General features: G+C 36.1%; 1 protein-coding gene across 3 annotated transcripts in view; it reads right to left on the bottom strand.

The window, feature by feature from the left end:
* Positions 1–19390, bottom strand: part of LOC131069705 (cytoplasmic tRNA 2-thiolation protein 1) — a 54485-nt gene extending 35095 nt beyond the window's left edge. Inside the window, exons 1-3 of one of the 3 annotated variants that reach the window (XM_058005233.2) lie at positions 19081–19387; positions 12769–12883; positions 12286–12428 (exon numbers count right to left, since the gene is read on the bottom strand). In XM_058005233.2, the coding sequence (XP_057861216.1) occupies positions 12286–12428; positions 12769–12883; positions 19081–19215 (393 nt within the window). In that variant the 5' untranslated portion in view covers positions 19216–19387. Of the gene's footprint in view, positions 1–12285; positions 12429–12768; positions 12884–13292; positions 13436–19080 lie in introns of those variants that run through there. The other 2 variants (XM_059213857.1, XM_058005235.2) reach the window with 2 other exon arrangements.
* Positions 19391–25615: the final 6225 nt, after the last annotated feature.

Below are 25615 nucleotides of genomic sequence, written 5' to 3'. Positions count from 1 at the left end.
AAATCTGAGGTGAAGTATAACATTTTGCTTGATAGAGGAGTCATCTCAGGTCTGACTATAGTTAAATTTTGATTGAATTTCATTGAATCAGATCTACATTATCTACAAAATCAATCTTTTCAGAAATTAAAATCATATTCATTAAGACAATTGATTAAATTTTTCATAAAGATCAGCAAGTATATCCATTGAAGGGCAAATTTATTCATATTTAGTCAGCTCTTGCAGACCTGTTTATCATTATTTAGTCTTCAAACAAGGTGAAATCAGTAAAATCTGAGGTGAAGTATAACATTTTGCTTGATAGAGGAGTCATCTCAGGTCTGACTATAGTTAAATTTTGATTGAATTTCATTGAATCAGATCTACATTATCTACAAAATCAATCTTTTCAGAAATTAAAATCATATTCATTAAGACGATTGATTAAATTTTTCATTTCACCATTATTCTAAATTAAACATCTCTCATAGGTGAAAAATGGCGGCTCCCAAACCAAACAAGACTCTCTCCCGTCAAGCGCTCATCAAGGAAGATATGAAGGGGAGTGCATTCGAGAGTAGGATTACATCGAATTGGAGCAAAATTGGAGATACTCATCTTGGCAAATTCGACACCAAGAAGTTTCGCCATCCATCATTCATCAACGAACCTACAGCAACAGCCAAGAAAATGATTGAAAGTGGACTCATAAACACAGCTGGCTTTCTGATAGGGAGGATCGCACAAAAGAGTTGATAACTCGATGAACGGTGAGTACCAAACCGGTACTGAGAGGGGGGGGTGAATCAGTACAAACACAATAGTCTTTTCCTGAACCGGTTTGACAGCAAACAGTCCACTTGACTAGCAAACACTAACACCGGTCTAAACCAGACTACCACCGGTTAAACACAATGAGACTCTGAAAGACGTAAACCAGCAACACTTAGCTTTCCACACAACCTACACCCTCATTTCCACTTTATCCTTATGCATGAACAGGTAATCTACCATCAGAAATATAATAACTTGCTAGCATAACATGATTCACTGCTTGACAGAAAATAACAAAGCATCACATGAAAGAGGCATCACACATGACACACATATTTTTCACATGGAAACCCAACTGGGAAAAACCACGGTGGGGATGAATACCCACAAGCTGTTTTGAACTCTTTAGAAGTCCGCTCTGTTAAGAGCTTAATCCAGTTAGAGACTGTTACAACAGGTTCTGTTAGGAACCGATCCTGTTAGGGATCACCCAGTTAAGGGATGGCTAGAATACCCGGTTAAGGGTTAAACCCTATTAAAGGTTACCTTGTAAGAGGATTTTATGAACTCAATGGCTTTGAGTCACCCTGTTAAAGGATTTACAGCAAGCTGGTTAAAGCTACCCTGTTAAGGGATTTTCCAACTGTTGAAGTGGTTAGAGATCAACAGGTATTACAATGATCTGGTAATAGCACTCAATGCCAATGCAGATCCGCTTTAGCTCCTTCCTTCTGCACACACACTATGCAGGTATCGATCCTCTCAACTGGTTTGGCAAGAATCACGTATCTCTGCACTTAGATACTCACACAACATTTGCCAACAACTTCAACATGAAACACAACATCGACCTTATAGAACCCAGATAGGTCGGCAGCATAAACCCTAAACCCTTAAACATTTAGGTTGAGCAATTGACCGGTTCAATCCTAACCATTGAACACTTTGCATTGAATACAACAGTCTTGAACAGATCTCAAGACGTTATCCATCGTTCGTTCTTCACCGCTTCATGGAGGCGATAACCCATCACGCATTCTCCACCGTTGTAGGAGACTTCGCACATTCCCGAGGCAGATAGGATCAATCTCCTTCATGCAATATCCTTCACACGCACGAGGCTGACGTGGCAACACAATCTGTTCATCATTACAATGCTAACTCATCACACGATGTCATCGGTTGAATCACACAAGCTTGGAACACTTCAACCGGAAACCCTGAAGCTAAGACTACCAACCGGTAGTCATGCCACATTCCATGTACCGGTTCACCTTTTGCACATATACCGGTTTACGACATCATACCGGTTCACTTCTCAACATATTACCATACCGCTTCTCAACACCATACCGCTTCTCTTTGCCAATTGCTTAACTTCAATATACCGATTCACTTCTCAGCATATTACCGGTTCACTCTTGAGTATATTGACATCAATGACAACATACAATGTCACCATGTTACCATACTTTGTACTTATGCCAACAAGAGTTGCAATTTTAGTTTGTAGGTTAGAAAGGGGTGTCATAGTGGGCTACCATACTTGTTTACACCCTGCTCTTCTCTAACATCAACCCCAATAGTTAAACTCTTTTGGGAAGCTCTCTATCAACTTGTTTGCTCACACTACTCAAAATCATGGCTAGGATTCACTATGGTAAATCCACCCATCAAGTTGTCAAAACCTTTCACCTTCACTTGCAGCAGACTAGGAGGATGCTGAGATGATGTAGCAACTCCCATCGTGTGTTTTTGAGACTTGTTTCACTCCATTTCTCCATCGCTTTCATAACTCCTATTTTCTAAGCCTAGTAGCCCTAAGAGCCCCCTTTAGCCCTACCTTCATGGTTTTTGCTCAATTACTCAGAAAACTTCCAAAAGACCCACTAAAAGCTTTAGAGATCCAGATACCGTTTTGGGCATTCTTTGAGATTCAGGAGGTGAGGTTGTCTGATACGTCCGTACAAGTACGGACCCCAAAAATGGCTCTTTTTGAGGGTTTAAGGGTTTAAGAGCCTTCTCCAATAAGGTTTGTTGATTTCCACACCCTGTCACACCTCCTTGCTTCTACTAAGACTCCATTAGGCTTTCTTCTTCCATGCCAAACACTTGACACAACCACATTTGATCTTCCCTGCAAGTAAAAGTGCACACAACAGTCAAGTTCCCTAGCCGAGCTATGACAGAGCTCCCCTAGGGCTTGATAGCAAATTGTTTCAAGGCAACCTCCAAGGCATCAAAATGGATAATAACACTGTACACAGGCTCCATGACTTGAATCCCAAGGGCCATTGAGAAAACACAATGGGATTTCAAGTTGGAGCCATTGCTAGGGTCTTAATCCCTTGCTCAGACCGAGAGCAGTGCAGTTGAAGAAAATTTGCAAACAAAACACTAAGCTTGCACTATGAAAGAATATAATCACTTCCTAGGCACCACAACAATGTATGCTAAACCACCATGAAAGGACAGTACCAAGATCAATCCATCTGGTACTGGACTGCTATAACAAAAATTACAAGTTTTATGCAAAAATCAGAAAATTGCCTTCAAGTGTTATTCAAAAATTTGCTCTTGGATCTTCCAACCCGTTTACATTGATTTCAAAAGCATTATATAAGCCTCCTTGATCATAACCAACCACCGATTTGATCATTTTTGAAAAGTTGCTCCAAAAGTTGTAAAAAATTGTCAAGCAACAACAACAACTTTTGCTCCATTTTGCATTTTTGCAACTTATGCATTTTTACTCACTCTAAACCCCCTAGGATGGTTCCCTAACATCAAACTAACATGTCCAAATGCCTAATGAGGCCTTACAAAGAGTTTTACACTATTTTGCAAAATGATGTCATTTTTGGCTTACAAGGGCACATTGGCCAAAACTGAGAAAACAAGCAAACACTAGGGACAAACATACTTCAAATAACTCCAAAACACACTTGTGGACCTATCAACGGTCCATTATTCATTCAATGATCCTATTGAGAATCATCCATTCCAAAATTGTGAAACTTTATGAAGAAATCTAGGTGCTCCTGCACCATACTCCCCCAATGAGAAAGAAGTCAAGTGACTCTTTTAGGCAACAAAGAGAGGGCAATTCCAAGCTTTGGGAAGTCTGCTTCAGGTACCCAAGTGGCCTCAGATTCTGGAAGATGTTGCCACTTAACCAAATGCTCCATATAGGCGGTATGTCTAGTCTTGTTGAGGATTCTTGAATCCAACACCTTCTCGGCTTGAAACCTAGGTGTAGGTGGTAAAGGCAAGTCTGAAAGTGATTGAGAGACCTCAGGGACTCTATTGCATTCCTCTAGAAGTGTGCCTTTGTACTGCACCAAGTCTGCAACATTAAAAAATAGGAGACAAAGCTATGTCCCCAGGTAGATCAATTTTGTAGGCATTTGGCCCATACTTAGCCAAGACCCTACAAGGTCCAATCCTCCTCATTTGAAGTTTGCTAGGGACACCTTTCTAAAGCCATGCTTTGCTCAAATGAACCATTACCAAGTCACCAACAGCAAATTGAACATCCTTCCTCTTTTCATCCACTTTGTCCTTGATTCTTTGAGAGTTGTCTAGTAAAGCCAACCTTACCTGCTCATGGATCTCCTTCATGGACTAACCCATGTCAACAGCATGTCCACTCTTTTGTTCCATATTCCCACTATCTCTAAGCTCCAACACACCTCTTGGATGAAGGCCATAAACTACTTCAAAAGGACTCTTACCGGTTGATCTATTCACACTGTCATTGTAAACAAATTTTGCTTGATGGATGATCTGATCCCAAGCTTGTCCATACTTCTTTGTCAAACACCTGAGAAGATTCCCAAGTGTCCTATTTACCACCTCTGTTTGGCCATCTGTTTGGGGATGGTAGGCTGAGCTAAAAGACAAGTTAGTACCCAATCTCTGTAATAAAGTTTTCCAAAAATGACCAATGAATTTGGTATCTCTATCTGACACTATATTGATTGATAAGCCATGAATCCTAATGACTTCCTTGAAAAACAAATGAGCAATATGACTAGCATCATGAGTCACCTTACATGGAATGAAATGGGCCATTTTACTAAATCTATCTACCACAACATAGATGCTATCAAATCCAGATTTGGTCTTGGGTAAACCAACAAAAAAATCCATACTTACACACTCCCATGGCCGGTTTGGTATAGGTAAAGGCCAATAGAGTCCAGCATTAGAAGAGGTTCCTTTTGCTCTTTGACAAACAACACATTGCTCAACATATTTTTTGATATCCCTTTGCATCTTTGGCCAATAGTAGAATCTTTAAGTCTTATTCAACCCAAAATGTCCACTTAAACAACCATTGTGCTCTTTTGCATCAAATTTTCTCTCATGGACCCTCTTGGCACACAAAGTTGTCCTCCTTTAAATAAAAGACCATCTTGCAAAGTAAAATCTGCATATTCACCATGAAAGTGATTCCTAAACTCTTGACAAACCTTGTAGATGGCAGCAAAATCTTCGTCATCTTGGTATAGCCCTTTGAAACTATCCACTCCAATGCTCTTGAGTTGCACTTCTTGAACTGTTAGAAACCTTCTACTTAATGCATCAGCAACCTTATTGCATTGACCTTTCTTATGTTTAATGGTAAAAGTATAGGACTGCAAATACTCTACCCATTTGATATGCCTATGATTCAACTTTTCTTGGGAGTTGAGAAAACTAAGAGCTTGCTTATCAGTGTAAACCACAAATTCTTTAGGTAGTAGATAATGCCTCCATTTCCTAAGTAATTGAACAAGTGCATATAACTCCAAATCATAGGAAGAATAACTTTTCTTGGCTTCATTGAGCTTTTCACTGAAAAATGCAACCGGTCTGTTGTCTTGACTGAGGACTGCTCCAACCGCTATGTTGCTTGCATCACATTCTATGGTGAAGAGTTTGTCAAAGATTGGAAGAACAAGGACAGGTTGAGTAGCCACCTTTGTCTTCAAGAGATCAAATCCTTTTTGTGCCTCTTTTGTCCATTGAAATTTAGTCTTTACACCTCCTTTGATTGTATCAAGCATAGGTGCACATATCTCACTGAACCCCCTGATGAACTTCCTGTAAAATTGTGTCAAGCCATGAAAACTCCTCACTTCACTTGCTGTTTTAGGTGTAGGCCAACTAATTATGGCGTCCACCTTTGAGGTATCCATCTTCAAATCACCACTTGAGATGACAAACCCAAGATATACCAACTCATGTTTCATGAACTCACATTTATCCAAATTAATAGTTAGTTGCTCATCACATAATTTCTTCAATACAATCTCTATATGCTTAAGATGTTCTTCTTTAAACTTAATAAAAATCAAGATGTCATCTAAATAAACAACAAATTTACCAATGTAATCCTTGAGTACTTCATTCATGAGTCTCATGAATGTGCTAGGTGCATTTGTGAGTCCAAATGGCATAACAAGCCATTCATAAAGTCCTTCTATGGTCTTGAATGTTGTCTTCCATTCATCTCCCTCCTTGATTCTGATTTGGTGGTATCCACTCTTGAGGTCTATCTTGGTAAAATACTTAGCACCCCTTAAACAATCCATCAAATCTTCAATCTTTGGAATAGGAAACCTATACCTGATTGTAATCCGGTTAATGGCTCTTGAATCAGTGCAAAGTCTCCAAGTACCTCCCTTCTTTGGTGCCAAAACAGCGGGAACTGCACATGGGTTGATGCTCTTTCTTATCAGACCATTGTCCAATAGTTCTTGGATTTGTTTAGCCACTTCCTTATTCTGCTCCGGTGTCATTTTGTAGGCTGCTTTATTAGGCAATGAGGCTCCGGATATGAAGTCAATTCGATGACTTAGGTTTTTTTTGGTCGCACGACAGGGCATTACCAGCGACTTCAAATTTTGAGGTATTTCTATTTAGTATTTACAATTCTTCCTATACTAGTTCCAAAGATTCTAAACTGTAAATTCCTTGACCATGGAGACTTGCGGGAAACAATTGCTACATGTATGAATTTTTTGTATGTTTGCCATTGTTATGTATGTATATGTTTGCGGAAAACTCATATTAAAGCTAATATGAGACTGCACAAGAGTGGTTTTTTAAGAATGGAGACTTGCGGGAAACCTAATATTAAAACCTCTCTAATATGTTTGCAATTGTTAATGTATGTTTTAATATATGTTTTAGTTTTAATAAAATTAAGATTATTGATATATGTTTTAAGATTAGGTATAAATTAAGATTAAAACATATATGTTTTAATAAATGTTTTAAGATGAGGTATAAATTAATATATGTTTAAACATAGAATTTTAATATATGTTTCAGTTTGATTGCTATGGTAAATGCTACCTTAATATATGGTAAATGATATATTAAGATTAGGTATAAATTAAGATTAAAATTGATATATGTTTTGATATATGTTTTAATATATGTTTTAGTTTTAATATTAAACCTCTTTATGTATAAATTAAGAAACTAATATGAGTTTGCCATTGTTATGTATGTATATGTTTTAAGAAGTTTGCCATTATTGCACATGTATGTTTTATTTTCAGTATGTTTGTTATGTATGTATTATGTATGTATGAAACTAATATTGTTATGTATGTATATGTTGAATGGTCATTGTTTGGGATTATGAATTAAATGTTACGAATCATTAAGATGACTTTGTAATGCAAGTACATTCCCAAACCATTAAGAATATTTGAAGAACAATTATGGTTAGAAAATTCAACATAAGAGGTTGCATACAAAATGTTTGACAAAATGCCTATGAAGCATAATTTGAGAAAAATTGCCAGTTTGTTCGGGATTTTGACAATAACCTGGAGTTTCAACAATCCCTTCCTCCTTCAATGGCCTCACATAAAACCTCTCTTGTGCAGTCATAGTGAATATAAAACCTCTCTTGTGGAGTAATTTTCAGATTTAAAAAAAAATACAAAAACAGGTAATGTAGGTAATCTATCACCTGACACAAATTTCTGATTAAACATAATTTCTGATTAAAACATCTCACATCTGACATAATGCTGATTAGAACATAGTTTCTGATTTAGAGAACCCAACATGTGAAAAAAACTTAATCTCAATTAGAACATAATTTCCTGCAATTCATGTGTTCAAGTGTCTATTTTATTTGCCTACAATATCTCTATGCTATGGAAATGCCCTAAAATATATAAAAAAAGTAGTTTTCGATAGTTTTTCTGCAATTTTTTACATTTTTTTGTAAATCCATATTTTTCTCGATTTTTTCCCAATTTTTTGAAAAAATCTTATACTTTTGTTTTGCCGATTAATACCCCAAACGATTATTGCTTCCTTGATAGAATTAACTATTATTTGTGAATCTCCTTCTAAATGCAAACAAGGAATCGAGAACTGTTGCACCATTCTTACACCCCACAATGCAACCTGCGCCTCTGCTTTGTTGTTTGTGCCATCCAGTAATCTCCTAGCCCCAATGGCCTAAATATCTCCTCGCCAATCTTGAGCAATGAATCCAGCACCTGATGGTCCTGAATTGCCCTTCAACACCCCATCAAAATTCACTTTTATCCAACCTTCCTCAAGTCTTTCCCATTTAATTTTTCCAACTTTTCACCATTCTCCTTCTCCTTTTCCAAATCAACCCGGGAAGGCCCATTAATGGGCCAACAAATTTAAATTGAATTAAACAAATAGAGTATTGTTTTATTTTAACATTAACAAATTTAAATATTTGAGTTAAAATTTTAAACTTACTAATATTTTGAATTTATTGTAATTTATTTAGATTTTCATTTAATATAATATTTTATTTTTAATAGTTTTAATTTACTATATATATTAACAAATTTGAATATTTATATTAGACTATTTTGATAATTTTGTGGATATATTACTCTTTTTTTTTTTAAATAAATTATATGTCTAATATAATCACTTTTTTTTTTTTATTTTACCCTTGCCAAACTTCATCTGAATTTTATAGTTGCCAAACACGAATTGAAACTTGAACCTCATGACATAGCCTAGGACAACCTGATTATCTAAATAAGAATATAACAATGATCATATAACTTAATTAAGAGTTCAAGTGGCCACAAGCTGACTACTCAAAACCCTACTCACACTAGAATTAAGGGCATAATTTGTTGGTTTCAAGGAAATGGTGAGCCTGATAGAAGTTAATCTCATTGAGACTGAGCCTACCTATGTTGAGAAAGCCGCAAATCAGAAAGTATGGAAAGATGCCATGGACGAAGAATATCAATCCATCCTTAAGAACGATGTTTGGGATATTGTGTCGAGACCTAAGGGCAAGTCAGTTGTATCTTCCAAGTAGTTATTCAAGATCAAGCATGCAGCTGATGGTAACATTGAGAAATACAAGACTAGATTTGTGGCTCGTGGTTTCTCTCAGAAAGAAGGGATAGATTATGAAGAAACATTCACTCCAGTTGCTTGATACACTTCCATCAGGACCATTATTGCGATTGCAACAACTAAAGGATGGAAGCTACACCAGATGGATGTGAAGACAGCCTTTCTCAATGGTGTGATTGAGGAAGAGGTCTACATTGAGCAACCTGAGGATTTTGTGATCCATGGGAAGGAGTCTCATGTATGCAAGCTAAAGAAAGCATTATATGGCCTTAAGCAGGCGCCTCGTGCATGTTATGAGAGGATTGATAGATACTTGACAGGCTTGGGCTTCTGCAAGAATGATGCTAATCCAAACCTCTACTTCAAGGTATTTAATAGTGAAATGTTGATCCTGGTATTATAAGTTGATGACTTATTTGTTACAGGGGAAGATCATCTCATTCACAGGTGCAAGGAGGAGTTGACTTCAAAATTTGAGATGAAAGACTTAGGACTCATGCACTTCTTTCTAGGGTTAGAAGTTTGGCAGAGGCCTAATGAGATCATCCTAAGTCAAGGCAAATACACCATTGATATCTTGAAGAGGTTTGGAATGTTAGACTGCAAGTCCATGCCTACTCCGATGGAAACTAACTTGAAGAAATTGAGGGAAGCTGCAGCTAGTTCAGATCTTGTGGATCCTACCATGTACAGGCAGTTGATTGGATCCTTGATGTATCTAGTTAACACTAGACCAGGTATTTGCTATGCAGTGAGTGCACTTAGCCAGTTCATGTGTGAACCAAGACAGATACATCTAGTTGCAGCCAAGCACATCTTGAGGTACTTGCGTGGCACAGTTGGCTATGGACTGAAATACTCCAACATTGTTCTGAATTTGGAAGGTTATTCAGATTCTGATTGGGTAGGAAGTGTCACTGATCGTAAGAGCACTTCTGGAGTTTGCTTCAGCTTGAGATCCACCATGATTTCTTGGTGTAGCAGGAAACAGTCTTCAATGGCATTGGGTACTGCACAAGCATAATACATTGCAGCATGTGTGGCATCTCGCAAAGCAATGTGGCTTCAAAAGCTCCTTGCAGGATTGTTCGGTCAATCGTTCGAGCCTACTATCATTCATTGTGATAACCAAAGTTGTGTGAAGCTTTCGATTAATACAGTATTCCATGACAGATCAAAACATATTGAGATTCAGTACCACTACATCAGGGATATGGTACAAAGGAATGTTGTCCAGCTGAGATACATCTGCACTGAGGAGCAGACGGCCAACATTCTCACCAAGCCCCTTGCCAAAGTGAAGTTTGTGCATTTTCAAGACAAGCTTGGAATCGTGGAGAATGAAGCCCTTGTTGAGAGGGAGTCTCGGCATCAGTGATACATTGAGATGTATCTTCCACCCTCTACGAGTAGGCATGGTGGAGATGCATTCTTCTCTGGAAGAAGTTTGAGGTTAGAGTCCTCGTTCCACCCTCTACGAGTAGGCATGGTGGAGCCACCCTCTGTGAGTAGGCATGGTGGTAATGCACCCTTCTCTGGGAGAAGGTTGAGGTGAAAGCCCTCTTCCACCCTCTACGAGTAGGCATGGTGAGCCCACCCTCTGCGAGTACGTATGGTGGGTATCATGAAAGAAATTCCATGATATGCTTGTTCACCCTCTGGGAGTAGCTATGGTGAACATACTATCCATGGGATTAACCATGGTGGTTGTATTCATATGCATTTTTTCATGGGAGCAGCCATGTATCTCAGATCTTGTGAAGGTCTCCTCCCTAGCTAAGAGGGAGTGTTGTTGTATGTAGCTAGGTTGGAGCCCTTTCTAGGGCCGACCTAGCACACTTAGCGTGTGTATGGCCCTGCTGGCATTATAAGGCGTAATCAACTTGTGGTCTGGCCTTATAAGGCGTAATCAACTTGTGGTCAACCTTGACCTATCCATATTGGCGCCAACCTTAAGTTTTGTATTGTCTTAAATTGCTTTCATTGTAAGGCCGACCAAAGGTAAATTGGAAGGCAAGAGTCTCATATATATGTAATGTCAATATCATTGTTAAGACATACAATTCAGTGATTACATTCCTATCTGCTATCAAGCGAATTACTTCAGAGAGCAGCAAATTATCTCCTAAGTCAGCGATCATCATTGAGAGCACAGCAAACACAATTAGAAGACAGCGAACATTATCTAGATGACAGCGAACATCACTGAGTGACTGCAAACTAGTTTCAGATGGCAGCAGTCATCATTTGAAGATCAGCGAACTATTCTTGAAGGCTGTGAACACCATCCTAGGATCAGCGAACTTCATCCTTGTGACAGCAACATTTGTATTGCAGATAAGTTCATCATTTCAGTTTGCCCTAGGTTGAAGACATTACTGTGCATAGTTTGCTGATTGCTTCAAGTGTTGAAGCTCATTGTAAAGATACATTTGGCTATTGCTTAATAAAGATTTGAGATTAGTTGCTGGGTTTTTCACCTCCAAGAGGGAGGTTTTCCCAGGTATATTGGTGTTTATTGTGCACATTGCTTTGGTTCTATTATTTCTGATTATTTTGCTACAGTCTGATACAAAATTAACAGTTCTCTAATAATGTTCATGACAATTTCAATTAGAAATGTCTTCTTTCTATTTTGTGCAAAAAAATTCTCAATGTTGCAACTCCACTTAGATGCTCATTATTTTGCAGTGTCTCCTACTGCAACCTGAACGTATTATGTTTGCAATAGTTTTGGTGTACTTTGAAAGCTTCTCTACTTATTGATACCATGAATAATTTGGTCTGCCATCAAAACTCATTCATGGTAGAATAACATCTACCTTTAACTTCTCTAGTCCATTCAAGTAAAACTTAGTCCTGCTACTATTATTAAGGATAAAGTGGATGTTAGTCTATAAAGCATCAGTCATATATGATCCTAAGTTTCATACATACACAATTAAAACCTTCTCATAATAATACTCATCAAAATAGAAAGTAGTTAGAGCCTTAAAAGTTCAAATCTCATTATAGATGGCATCATAAGCATTTTGCTGCCTTGAGCAGTCTGTTATTGCTCTAAAAACAGTTTGTGAGGCCTCATTTAGATCCTGATCCTAGTCTTTTGAATTCTAAGTATCAATCTAGACATGTATAACAATCATACAAACTAACCTGGATTTCATTCCTTTTCACAGTCTCCAGTGAGTCATCCCTATAACCAGTGATACCTTCATCTATTGATAGCAAGAACAGATCTAAACCATAATTGTGTCGTCGATTAAGTTCTGTTAAGACATGAGCTAGAACAGTCGAGTCTGCACAAAAATATTAAAAAACAACATTCAGGTTAAAACTACAGATAAATATTCCTATGAATTGACAATTGAATGGACTTGAAATTAACCAGCATATATCACAAACTGCAGCGCAGTCTTTCTACCACGAAAGCTTTTTTTAATAGTGTGGCATCGATGAACATAAACGGAGAGTAATATGCACTGATTTCAAATGCATACTAAATTGCTTTATAACAGCATGAATAGTTATCAAATAACTTTGCTATACTACTACATTTATGGGCTGCCTTGCATCACATTACCAGTTACAATAAGCAAGAATGGTAGCAACATTCATCCTAGTAACTTCAGTCTTTACCTTTTCCTCCAGAAGCCCCAATAGCAACACGTTCTCCTGGCTTGAAAAGGTGGTTGTCTATTATAACCTTGTGAATTTCTTCTTCAAAGGTAAGATAAAAGCATTCCTTGCATACCTTTACAGACATGCACAGTATTAGAAAGACAGGCAAAACCGTTGTAAAGCACTACAAGATTTACTTGTAATATTCTTGAATTGGACATGTCTTATTTAAACGATGCTTCAGAAAGATCATTCAAAGATTGTATGTTTCAAAGCACCTATTCTGTAAAGAGTTGGGTCAAGATGTAAACCCATGGTTATTATCCTATACTGTCATAAACTGATAATGAAATAAAGTCTGTAAGAAAAAAGTAAAATACCATTTACCCACTAAAATGTCATTTAGTTCATTCCAACCGATAAAAATAAACTCTGACTAAATTTGGAGCTATTGTGGAGGTAATCTTCTTCCAAGAGAAGACTCGTCAAAGTGTAACATACATTGTGAACAATGGAATGAATGTTAATGGAATGAATGTTACCTTTAAAGATGAGTTGCAGGAAACCATTCATCTTTATGAACACATATTACAACAAATAAGTAACATTGACAATGGAAGATGACCACACAATTGAATGATAGATTTCCATTAGTATATCTGACGCCCAGGTTTAAAAAGACTGCTAGAAAGCGCCTTGCAATTCCATGATAAATTAAAAGGATCATCTGTTAAACCTGTGGAAATACAGAAGTCATGATAAAATCATGAATTTGATTGAGGTTACAATATCAGAAAGAACACCTGAAGAGCTGTTCAGTGAATAATAGAAGATTTCATGATATGTCGAAAAAAAAAAAAATTGTAAATCCCGAAACAAGACCAACTTTAGAAATAAACTAACCTAATTCGAGAAAAGAAAAGAAAAGATAGCCAACCTAAGCTTAGGATAACAAGCACCCAGGATGTATAACTAAAAATAAAATCAGCATTTTGAAAAAATAATGCCCTAAACAGAAAAATGCTCTTTTCAACCCAGTTTAGGACTTCCCTCTTCAAACAATTCTAGGAAATCCCCCTTCAAACAAGTGCATACATCAATCTAAACAACAATTTATTTTAAGATCTCTAATAATTTAATAACAAATCACCTAGATATTATGTGCCCTATTTATGTTCTTGAGCCAAGTATCACCAGTGTTAAAGCATCTACGAAATTCATCAGCATATGAGAAGTGTATACTATGCTCTTGCTGGCAATTCCAGATTTTAATTCAGATTTGAGACAGCCACACTTCAGCCAGTGTGGAGAACATTTTCTCTTCCTCTAACATGAGTAATCTACCACCTAGATTTCTTCATGTAGTATTGGCTCCGGAGAAGGTTTGATATTATCTTTCTGCTAAAACTGTGACCAAAATCAGATATGTCTTCAGAATTATAAAATCTATAAAATGAAGAAGAATTTTGAACCAAGAACATACTTCAATAATTTCAACTACTGTAAAAACTTAATACTGCTGAATGAAATAGAATTATAGCCATGAAATGCTCAATTAATAATCATAATTCAGACTAAAAATGGTATGCCATGATTGCACGAAACCCTAGGTGTATTGGCCTAAGGATATTTATGATGATATGTGTAAATCTCTCAAATGTGTGATAAGATGCATAGTTGATTCTCTTGCCCTTATAGTCTAAGATAGATCACTCGTGTTTTCACAAGCCCAAAAATTGATAATTTGATACTCATTCCTCCATGTTGAAAGAGAAACCTTATGTACCCCTTGAAGAAGTGCTCATTGTTTAAGGGAGGGTGCATGTCTTCAACAAACTAATTATTGATACTCTGGCATATGCAGTTTAAGAGGAACTGTTTGTGGCCCTATAATCATAATTGTATTGACCTTCTATTCGAAATCTAATAGAAATAGTGAAATTAGCCCATGACACAAATGAGTGAGCCCCATCCTGCTGGGATGCCAGTTATGAACGTTAAATGGAACCATCTACTTGAATCCTTACCTTGTGAGTTTAGAAAGATCTCACATATCTTTTTCCTTTAGATCTGACTAGATTGTACATACATATCTTATGGCAAATTGCAGTCAATTGTTCGGTTTCAACACTCTAATCAACAAAGAAGAGTAAAATAAATTGAACATTTGCCCTTGGATGATGCTGATCCAATGGATATCCTCCCCTAGATTTGCAGTACTCCACAGTTATAGATGAGATGGCCTTCACCTTGCAACTCATGCCAATAATCAGAGCCCATGCACAAGCCATCTAGACCTCATGAATTCATGCATTCAATAATCATAGAACTCTTCTTAAGAAAAGGCTGTGTCAAGCACTATGTAATGTCCCCTAACTGATCTATTTCAATATATTAAAATTGATTGATATTCTTCAATTAGTTATTAACAAGTGCTTATTTATTTTCCTCATTAGATGATTAATTTCATTATTCATAGTTCTTAATATAGATATCAGACCCTGCTACTACTTCAGTTTTAAGGGAGAAGGGTCTATGTATGTTACCAAAGCACTTAGAGATCAAATACAATAGGTTCCCTCAAAGTTTATAGATCCAAGCCCTTACCTATCTTGGGTCTATACCCTCAAGGCTTATAGGTCGCTGATCCCCACCCTATCTTGGGACTTAACCTATTGCTTGGATTTAGACTGCCCCTCTTTGGAACATCTCATTCCCATCTTCTTAAAAACTGACAGTAATAACATGATTTAGTCTATAAGTATACTAATTTCTTATGTAGTATAAATATATATATGAAATTAAGTATGACTGTCATACATATTGCAGTCCATATTAATATTACTATTGATTCTGCATAAGAACATTATTGGGCTTCATATATTAAGCATCCTTATTAAACACATCCCCATGCATACCACCAAGAAGAAGGATGTTACTGCCTATAACTTAATAACAGTTCTGATTTGATCTGATCCATGGTGATGTCACTGGATGTTTTTGATTCCTTTCCTTTATATCTCTCAATGTGAAGGAGAGGTCACACCTCTTCATCATGTATGCCCTTTGGCAAGAGACACACCCTTTGAAAGAGTGCAACTCTTCATTATTTCTGTCCTTTGAAAGGGACACAACCTTTCACAATCAGATCTGCACTTCTTATTTTCCAAATTCTACCCCCCTCAAATGAAGTTTTCTTCTCCCTTTTATATCTCACGTTTGAGGGAGTCACAACTTATCATCTCATGCCTTTTGACCATTCATTAACTTTAATCAAATTTTAATTATATTCTTTTATATTTTTATTTTTACTTTCATTCTTTTGTATTTTAATTTTATTATTATCATTTATTCTTAAATTATATTTCAAAGTGGGGACATTACACACTAGGTGTCACATAGCTGATATAAGCATGAAGCTTACTTTTTCCTTCTGTTGAAGATTATATATCTTAGATGATTAACATAAAGAGATGTTTTGTGCTTTCCCTCACTTGAGGTGCCTACTATGCTGATGTGTCTTTTAGTCCCTATAACCATTTTTAGCAATCGGTGAAGAGAAAGGAAGAAAGAAATTATATAGATGTATGTTGCCATTTTAATTCACATCTTTTAGTGCAAAACAAGGACATAAACCCTTTGGTAAATTGAATTAAGGGGTTATGTACAAAGCCACAGTCTCCAACATCAAGTAAAACTCCAATAGAAAGTTTGAAAACTCGCTTAATACGATTTAATTTACCTTAAAAAACATACATAAGATGTTATAAGCTAAACACAGTGGTTACATTCAAAGCTACAATGACCAACTTGACGACTACTGCAATACAAAGCTTTCAATAAATGCCAAGTGATATTCAACTCATATAAGCACATAACACACAAAATTTCAACAACAATTGGGCACAAATAGGCATAATAAAATTCTATTGAATAATAGTAGATTCTGGATCCATTAATGCCAAGAGCACTTATTTCAGTTATTTACAATGCTTAAAAAACTAAAGCATGAAAAATAAATAAAAATCTAAATACAACTTCTATCCTAAGAGTGGAATGGTTGCATGCAAAGCAAACTTATTACCAATTTTAATCCATTGATACTAAATCTAGACTCGGGCAATCTAATGAAAATATCAACCTAACAATAGACCTTCTAGAAGGCCATCTAAAAAAGTCTTCTCAAAATGTGTTCACCTCCTCAAAAAAGTGATGGCTAAAAAAAGCAAGCTAATGGACTTAAAATAGATTGTTTTGACACTGCCTCTTGTAGAGGATTCTGATGAGATTCTCTAGGGTACTCGGCCACCTGGGTGGCAGTTCATGAAGAGAGATGCCATCTCATTTGCCTATATCACTTGACATCTCCAATGGATGAAATAGGCTGAATGGGGATAATTGGCCCAATGGTCCTTGAAGTCACCCGCAAAACCTAATGTTTGAAAGTAACAATGTCCCAAAGGTAAAGGGCCAAGCTCCTTTGGTTAAGACAACAAGATAGGGTAAGTTGGAGACCTGCTTAATCTCTGTACAACGAGTGGTATCTCCCTTGGACTAAGTATTGGACACGAGTCAAAGTTACATGGACACAGATACAGATACAAATACGGATACAGTATCAGATATGGATACGGCCATTTTTTAAGACCCCCAATATGGATACTGTCGGAAACGAAATTTATAAAAAACACGTACACACATATTTAACACAATTTTCTAAGTTATTAGAGGAGATTTCATTACTTCAAAAGCAATAAAGACACAAAATTGCTACAGGAATAGTTATAAGTTGATTTGACAACTTACAATATCCAAAAAAAAGTAGAGTTGGATTGGAAGATAACACAAAAAATGGGTTTCTAAAATAGAAAAACATTTAAATTGTCTTTCTCATTTGGTGTAGGTTTTGTTTATACCAATTTTTTTTTTAAAACATTGCATGAATGAAGTTTTTTAAAATTAAATTTAAGAAGATTTACATCAAATTTTGAAAAAATCAAATAACATATGGTTGGAAATCAAGGTTTGTTGGGCATGCGTGGGTATAGTATTTGACATGTATCCAAAGCTGTATCAAACACTTATCCGTTTCGGATACGGGGATACGCGCACCCATGGAGGGACACAAGAGTTTCTGGCTACTAGACGCAATGCCTCCTCATCACTCTGGAAATAGTGATATCTTCACTAGATATCGTAGTGGACAGGAAACCTGAAAATAAAATGCTCTGGCTCCACTTCTTGGAAAAACAAAACCAACAGATACTATGACCTCATTAAAGATGGTCGTCTGTCTCAACTCACTCGTAAATTAGTGGTCAGGTGAAATTCTAAGGTCATATGCCCAACGCTATGGGAGACTGATGGGATGGATGATGGTGCCATCAATAATCTACAAGAAATGCTTGGCATAGAAGCTGTGTAGGATGGTCCAACTCACAAAATCTCAATTTCAAGTACACTATTTAACCAGCATAATAGTCACTTAAACTTTGATGTCATGTTTTGATTAGCCTTAAATTATCACGTTATGCTAGTTTTCTTAAAGCCCTATGACTTCTTCATTGAACATCGAAAAGAACATAAAAGGGTCAATTTTACTTCTTGGGAGAAATTTGCACTTTTCTCAAATATAAGTATCAAATATTCAAGTATAACTAGAGCAACTGCGCCCAAAAGAAAGAGTGAATAGCAACAATTTCCAATGAGATCATTCACGTCAACCTTTCTTTTAACACATACCATTTGCAGGAGTAACAACATGGGCAAATCCGTGTCCCAAGAGACACCAAATAAACAAGTACAAATGAATGGATTAAACAACACTATGCTGAGTCAGCGAAAGACTACATTGACATAGAATTTTTTTTTTTAAATGCTTATAATTCAATGAAAACCGTCCCTTTGCAGTTCAAAATGTGAACTACTATTCCCACAATATGAAACATGTCCTTATCTATCTAGGCCTCCAACCTTACTCGCCCGAAACCCCGTATTCGGCCTCCAACCCGTCCCTACAATAGATACCTCCAATTACACATGATGATCTACAAATTGGTTGCAAATGAGTTTTATTAAAGGGAGTACACAGAGAACGAAACCTTTTTCAAACATAGTTGACAGACAGGTTTTTTTCTTCTAATATGGACCCAATTGTTTGCCCATATGTTTTATAAAAGTGTCGAGTAATTTTTCTTTTTATGTTTGCCACACACAAAAAAAAAAATTTAAAAAGCTATTTCATAAATAATTAATATTAATTTGGAGAAACGCGGTTGGAAGGTCAAACAAATAAATTGCAGAGAGTGTTTGTAACGAAATAAACAGCACCTGCTGGCCAGTTTTGGGTCTCCGGAGAGCAGCTCTTTTGTGACCGCAAATTTCACAGTTCCGTCCCATTCTCTTAGGCTGCTTTTCATTAACATTTGCACTCGTACCGCCATTCCCGTTTGCAATCGCCTCCATATTTGCCCGATTCCACAACTGCAGAATTCAGAAGAACATGTTTTAAATTCGCGCTATTGTACAGGTCGTTCCAATTCTATCGGATGTCTCCAAAAGGATAGCGCTGATAACTTAGGAGAAGGGAAATGGTGCACCCTATGTTTGGGGTTTACGTGCAGTGTCACATGGGTTTAGATTCATATATATATGAGCATTTTTTATAGGCTATCTTTGGTCTCTTAAATATTTTTAGCTAGGTATTGTATCTGAGTGTGCAATGGGTACGTCAAAAAGGTGTGAAGATTAATTAGGAAAAAATTAGTTTATTTGCATACATATGTGCAGACATGAGAAGATAAATTTTTGGTGCAACAAAAATCTTAATAATGCAGAATTCAGAAGAACATGTTTTAAATTCGCACTATTGTACAGGTTGTTCCAATTCTATCGAATGTCTCCAAAAGGACAGCGCTAATAACTTAGGAGAAGGGAAATGGTGCACCCTATGTTTGGGGTTTATGTGCAATGTCACATGGGTTCAGATTCATATATATATGAGCATTTTTTATAGGTTATCTTTGGTCTCTTAAATTTTTTTACATAGGTATTGTACCTTAGTGTGCAATGAGTACGTCAAAAAGGTGTGAAGATTAATTAGGAAAAAATTAGTCTATTTGCAGACATGAGAAGATAAATTTTTGGTGCAACAAAGATCTTAATAATGAAGTGATAGCTTTGAATCAAGTATGCATCCTTCTAAACATGATCGAGACAAAACAAAACCTCTAAATTTGAAAGATAATGAAGCTCCACTACCAACAAGCTTGTGTTATGTTTGCAATTTGGAGAGAGAGAGAGGGGGGGGGGGATTAGGGGGGAGAAAATATAAGTAGAGATATAGATGGTGAGATAAAGTGATATCTAGAGATAACAATATAGGAAGATATAGAGAGGGGGAGAGAAACAGATAAAGTGACAGAAATGGAGAGAGAAAGAGGAACAGAGAAAGAAGGGGAGATAGAGACATATGAGAAGAGAAAGAGAGAGGATAGAGATATATCAGAAGAGAAAGGGAGAGAGATGCATCGATAGAGAGATAAATAGGGAGATAGGGAGAGAGATAAAGAAAGAGAGATATTGGTAGGACATCATTTAGGGAATAATGTAGATAGCGAGATAGAAAGAGGTAGAGGGAGAGATAGAGAGGGAGAGATGGAGAGGAAGAGATAGAGGAAGTGATAAAGAGAGATATAGATTGTGAGCCAAAATAATAGATGAATACATATATAAGGAGATATAGAGAAAGGGATAGAGGGATAGAGAGACATGGAGACAAATAGAGAGACAAAAATAAAGAGAAGTAGAGATAGACAAATAAATATGGAGAGAGAGGGGGGGATGTAGAGATATATGGGAAGAGAAAGAGATGGAGATAGAGATATATGGGGAAAAAGGGGAGAGATGGGTAGAAGGGGGAAAGAGAAAAGGGGGAAGATAGAGATATATATCAATATATAGAAGGGGGGAGGGAGAGAAAAGAAAGATGAAGATGGAAGATTTGATATAGTGAGATAGAGAGATGAGTGAGAGGGAGATAGTGAGAGAAGGGGAAAGATAGCTCAATAGATATAGAGGGAGAGAGGGAGAGAGGGATTGATATACAGAGAGATAGATAATGGTAAGAAGATAGATATAGAAATAGATAAGGAAATAGAGGTAGAAACATATGGATAGATAGAGATAGATAGAGGATTTTGAAGGAAGTAGAGAGTAAGAGAGCCAGAGTGAATAAGAGAGAAGGAGATAGAAAGAGGGAATGATAAGAAGAGAGGGAGAGAGAGGGAGTAATTGGGATTTAAAGATAGAGATAAACAAATAGAGAGGAGAGATAGATATAGATATAACTTGGGAAAGATAATGTGTGTGAGATACACACACATATAAATGTAGAGAGAGAAATGGAAGGAGACAGGGAGAGAAATAGAGATAAAAACCTCTATCATGAGCTAGTAACTTCTTACAAATGAGATAAATAACAAATACACTACAAAGAGAACTAAGGTAAAAAATAAAGGTTTTTTTTTAAGGTTTAGGTTAGGTTTGAAAATTATTTGAGAATTAAAAAATCTAATAATTATATGAAAATTTACATTGTAGGCAAGGTAAAAATTCTAAATGTAGATTCAAAGGGAAATATGTCCAAAGATCTAGGGTTTCTAGAAAATGATTGGTTGAATTAAAGTATATTAGAGTCAATCAGTTTACAATACAATATAAAGTAATAAATACAATTAAAATTGTTATTATATGAAAAATAATAATATATAATATATAATACATAATATTAAAATAATGCACCCACTCACTATCATAGAATATAATAAATAAAATAAATAATAATTAGAATTAGATTTATGATATATTTGATTAAAATATTTATTGTTATTTTAAAATTTTAGATAATAATTAATAAATTATATTTTATATCTCATGTGTGTTATAAAATACATAATATTAGAATAATGCACCCACTCACTAGTATAGAGTATAATAAATAAAATAAATAATAATTGGAATTAAATTTATGATATTGATCAAAATATTTATCGTTATTTTAAAATTCTAGATAATAATTAATAAATTATATATTATATTTCATGTGTGTTTCAATCCTAAAATTGAATAATTATATAATTAAAAAATCTTATATAATTTTAATTAAATTTTAATACTAAAAAATTAAATCTAAATTTAATAAAATATATTCTAATTGACTATAGCTATCATTTACCGCAATAGTGAATTAATTAAAAATATTTAATTGTAATTGTAACTAAATCTCTATAATTATAATTGAACAATAAACTTAATCTTAAATACAATTCTTAAATAAAAATAACAAATAAATTATAATTATTTAACCCGTTAATGGGTCCTGGAGGGTTAGTCCCTTGTCCGAACCAACAAAAAACGAGCCTAAATGGGAACCGCCATCTAAGGAGTGGATTAAAATCAACTTTGGTAGGGCGTCTAAGGGAAACCCGGGTATCTCTAGAGTGGGAGTAGTGGCAAGAGATGATAAGGGGATTATCCTATTCAAAGGGGCTAGACGGCTTCAGAATGGGTCAAACAACGAAGCGGAAGCACAGGCGGCACTAATGGCTACGGAATTGGCTATCAACATGAAAGTGTCCAAACTACATTTGGAAGGGGATTCCCAAGTAGTGATCAATGCAATAGCGAAAGGTTCCACCCCTTCTTGGAAATTAGCTCACTGGGTTGAGATAATACGCGAAAAACTCACCTCATTTGAAGCTTTTCGGGTTTCCCACGTCATGAGAGGTGCGAACATAGTTGCGGATCTCCTCTCAAATGTCGGATGTGATTTGTTAGTGTAGCGTCATAAATTGTACGCACTTGCTAGGGTGGTACAATTTCACACCTAGTTTAGCACCCGCCTTGGCACATTTTGCATTTTGCATTGCATTTCCCCTTTAGCACTTAATTAATCAAATTAATTAGGTCTAAGGTTCTATTTTATCATCTCCCACATCATAAAGTTGGGCCCTTTTATTAAAGTGTGCCCTTTTCATTTTATTCCTCCTATACATCATTTAATCAAAAACCCTAATTAGGTCCTATTTTGAACTTGGGGGCTTGATTTCAGGGGTCAAAACATCTCGAAATCACCTGTAACTTCGAGATTCTCTCTAAAATCATCATATCCGACGGCCCTGAAAATTTGGTGAAAAGTTGTCGGGACCATGGCGCCCCGAGAGGACCATGGCGCCCGGAGTGCACATGGTCTCGAACATTTTTCCCGAAATTTTAGGAGCGCGATCCAATCATAAAATAAAGCTTAACCCCAAGAAATTGGCAGGATATTCAGTCTCTAGGTCGGCCAAAAGTCAAAATTAAGACCTAGGGTTTCATATATAAGAGCTCTCTTTCTTCATTTGAAAGGATCGGAACTTTGGCTTTCGAGGACCTTCTATGTAGCGAAAGAGCAGATCTTTGAAGACTTCAACAACATTCAACATCCATCCATCAAGCATTCATCAATTTCATTCATTTAGGGCTTGGGAGACATTGAAGAACAATAGGAGATTACCGACTGAAGATTGGCTTGTACTCCTCCCTTGAGGGTTGGGTATGATTTCATGTTGTTTTCATGTCTTTGCATAAGCTTCAATATATCCTTTATTCATGCTTTAGATCACTTTGCATCTTGATTTAGAGCATTTACATTATCATTTATAAGCAATTAGGGTTTACTTTCTAGGTTGCTCTAGTTTGCTTTCTTGCATTTAAGGACCTTGCACACACAATACATTTTACAATACAACTTGGCTATTCGTGGAGGTGGAAATCACCGAAGCGGGGGTTTGACTAAGGCAAAACCCTATATAGCCGCCCACCACACCTTTTCAGATATAAGTGCAGGTTTCGAAATTCGGACGACGCCGCAAGTTACATATCCGGAAGAAGCAGACGGAGACCGAACAACACACCAAATTTCAGAGCAAAAGACCAGGATAGGGGCGTGGGGCGCCCTGGTCCTGCCAGGACAGGGGCGCTGGGCGCCCTGGTCCTCCTGATAGACAACATTTTTAGCTTTTTTGATAGCTTTTCCAGAGTGCAAAAATAGCAGTTTCCGGAGCAGTTTCAGGGGCAGAATCAGGACAGTGGCGCCCGCGCCCCCGTCCCGAACATTTTCAGTCAGATTTTAACTCCGGGTACGCATTTGCATTCTTGCCTTGTCCTTGTGTTTACAGCTTTCCATTGTTTAAGTTCAATTCTGCAATCGTGTTATTAGTTCATACTTGCACTTTGGGGTTAGGGATTGAACTTGCATCATTCTATCTATCATTTACAACAAAGGAATAGAAATTCTAATAGGTAGCCCGTGGCTCTCTCTTCCACAAGAAGAAGTAGCCAATTGTGTGATACCTCTAGGCTCTTTCGTATTCCACAAGTGTGTGGTTGAAAGTGAGATTGGGGCATGTTTGCTTAGTGTCACTTTTTCTCCCACACAGTTAGATCAAGTGGCCAGATGGTGGAAGGGCAATGGGAGTGTTTGGAAGTGGTATTAATGCAGTTCGTGAAATGCTAAACAAGCAAACACGCTTGACGGCTCGCAAGGACGAGTAATCAATCCCACTGGCTTGGTAATAAATGCGATAGTTCAAAAGCACAGACATTGGTCCAAGACAATGGCGGAGGGAAGGAAATCTGATGTGAAATATCTTTCCATTTATTTCACAGATCATGCATTTATATTACATCGCAAACGACGGCGGATTTATTACAAATTTGATTATTGTGCATTGTATTTGCCAAAAACTGGTGGGTGAACTCACAATACTGGTTTCCACTTTTTGACCAACTTTGACACTTATATGAATATTTTGAAAAAAAACCTTCACTTTTCGACACCTATAACTTTTAAACCGTTAAGAATTTGAAGAAGATATAAACTAGTGATTTTTAACATCTTGTTTCTAGATTCTAAATTTTTTTTTTTAAATTTGTTTGAATAAAATTTATTTGATTTTTCCATCTCCCTCAAAAAGTAATTTTTTACAGCAAACAACATTTTTTAAGAGTGATGTGTATCCTGAAACGCATAATTTTTTTTTCTATAAATGATAAAAACTTAATTATTTTGAATTTTATTAAGTTTTGAAGTTTGACTAATTATAATTTAGATATAGGTGTACATTTGAACACATAACTTGTTCTATATATATCAAAATTTAATTTTCTTTTTTATGTTAGAAAGAAAACATCAATACCTAGTGCATAGATATTTTTCAGAATTTTTTTGAATTAGTTTACTATTTTTCCCAATGCATTGAACAAAGAAGTTCATGTTCGGTGAAAAACCTACATTCATAAGAAATAAAATAAAAATATATTAATGAAATTAAATATATTAAAAGTTATACTATTTGGAAAGCTTATAATAAGGACTAAATACTTTACAAAAATAAAAATTAAATGAATTAATTTGATCCCCCAAAAGCTAATGTAAAATTGGTTTTTTATCAGCATTTAATAGATGCAAAGGAGACTCCATTGCAAGTATGATTTAGAAGTAGAGAGGTTCTATCCAATAAATTTTGATCTAAGAGCCTTTAATTTAACTCTCTTCAATTAATTACTTAAAATGGGACCTCTTAAAGCTTAAATCATTATATTTTCAAAAAAATGTATGATTTCAGCAAAAATCAAGACGTACCAAAAAGTGGGAACTAGCTTTGTGAGTTCACCCCGTTCAATAAAGCTTGTTGGTGTCTTTGCAGTCTAGTTTTCTGGTTTTTAACAAGTTTTGAGCAGCTTTTAATGGAGGCAAATTTCACGCTCCGCACATAGAAGAAATTGGTCCCATTCCTGGGAAAGGTTTTGAACAAACGTTTGC

This window comes from Cryptomeria japonica, chromosome 11 (assembly GCF_030272615.1).
Source record: "Cryptomeria japonica chromosome 11, Sugi_1.0, whole genome shotgun sequence".
In the NCBI taxonomy this organism is placed as follows: domain Eukaryota; kingdom Viridiplantae; phylum Streptophyta; class Pinopsida; order Cupressales; family Cupressaceae; genus Cryptomeria; species Cryptomeria japonica.
The sequence above is the reverse complement of the archived record's forward strand: the minus strand, read 5'-3'. Positions and strand labels throughout refer to the sequence as shown.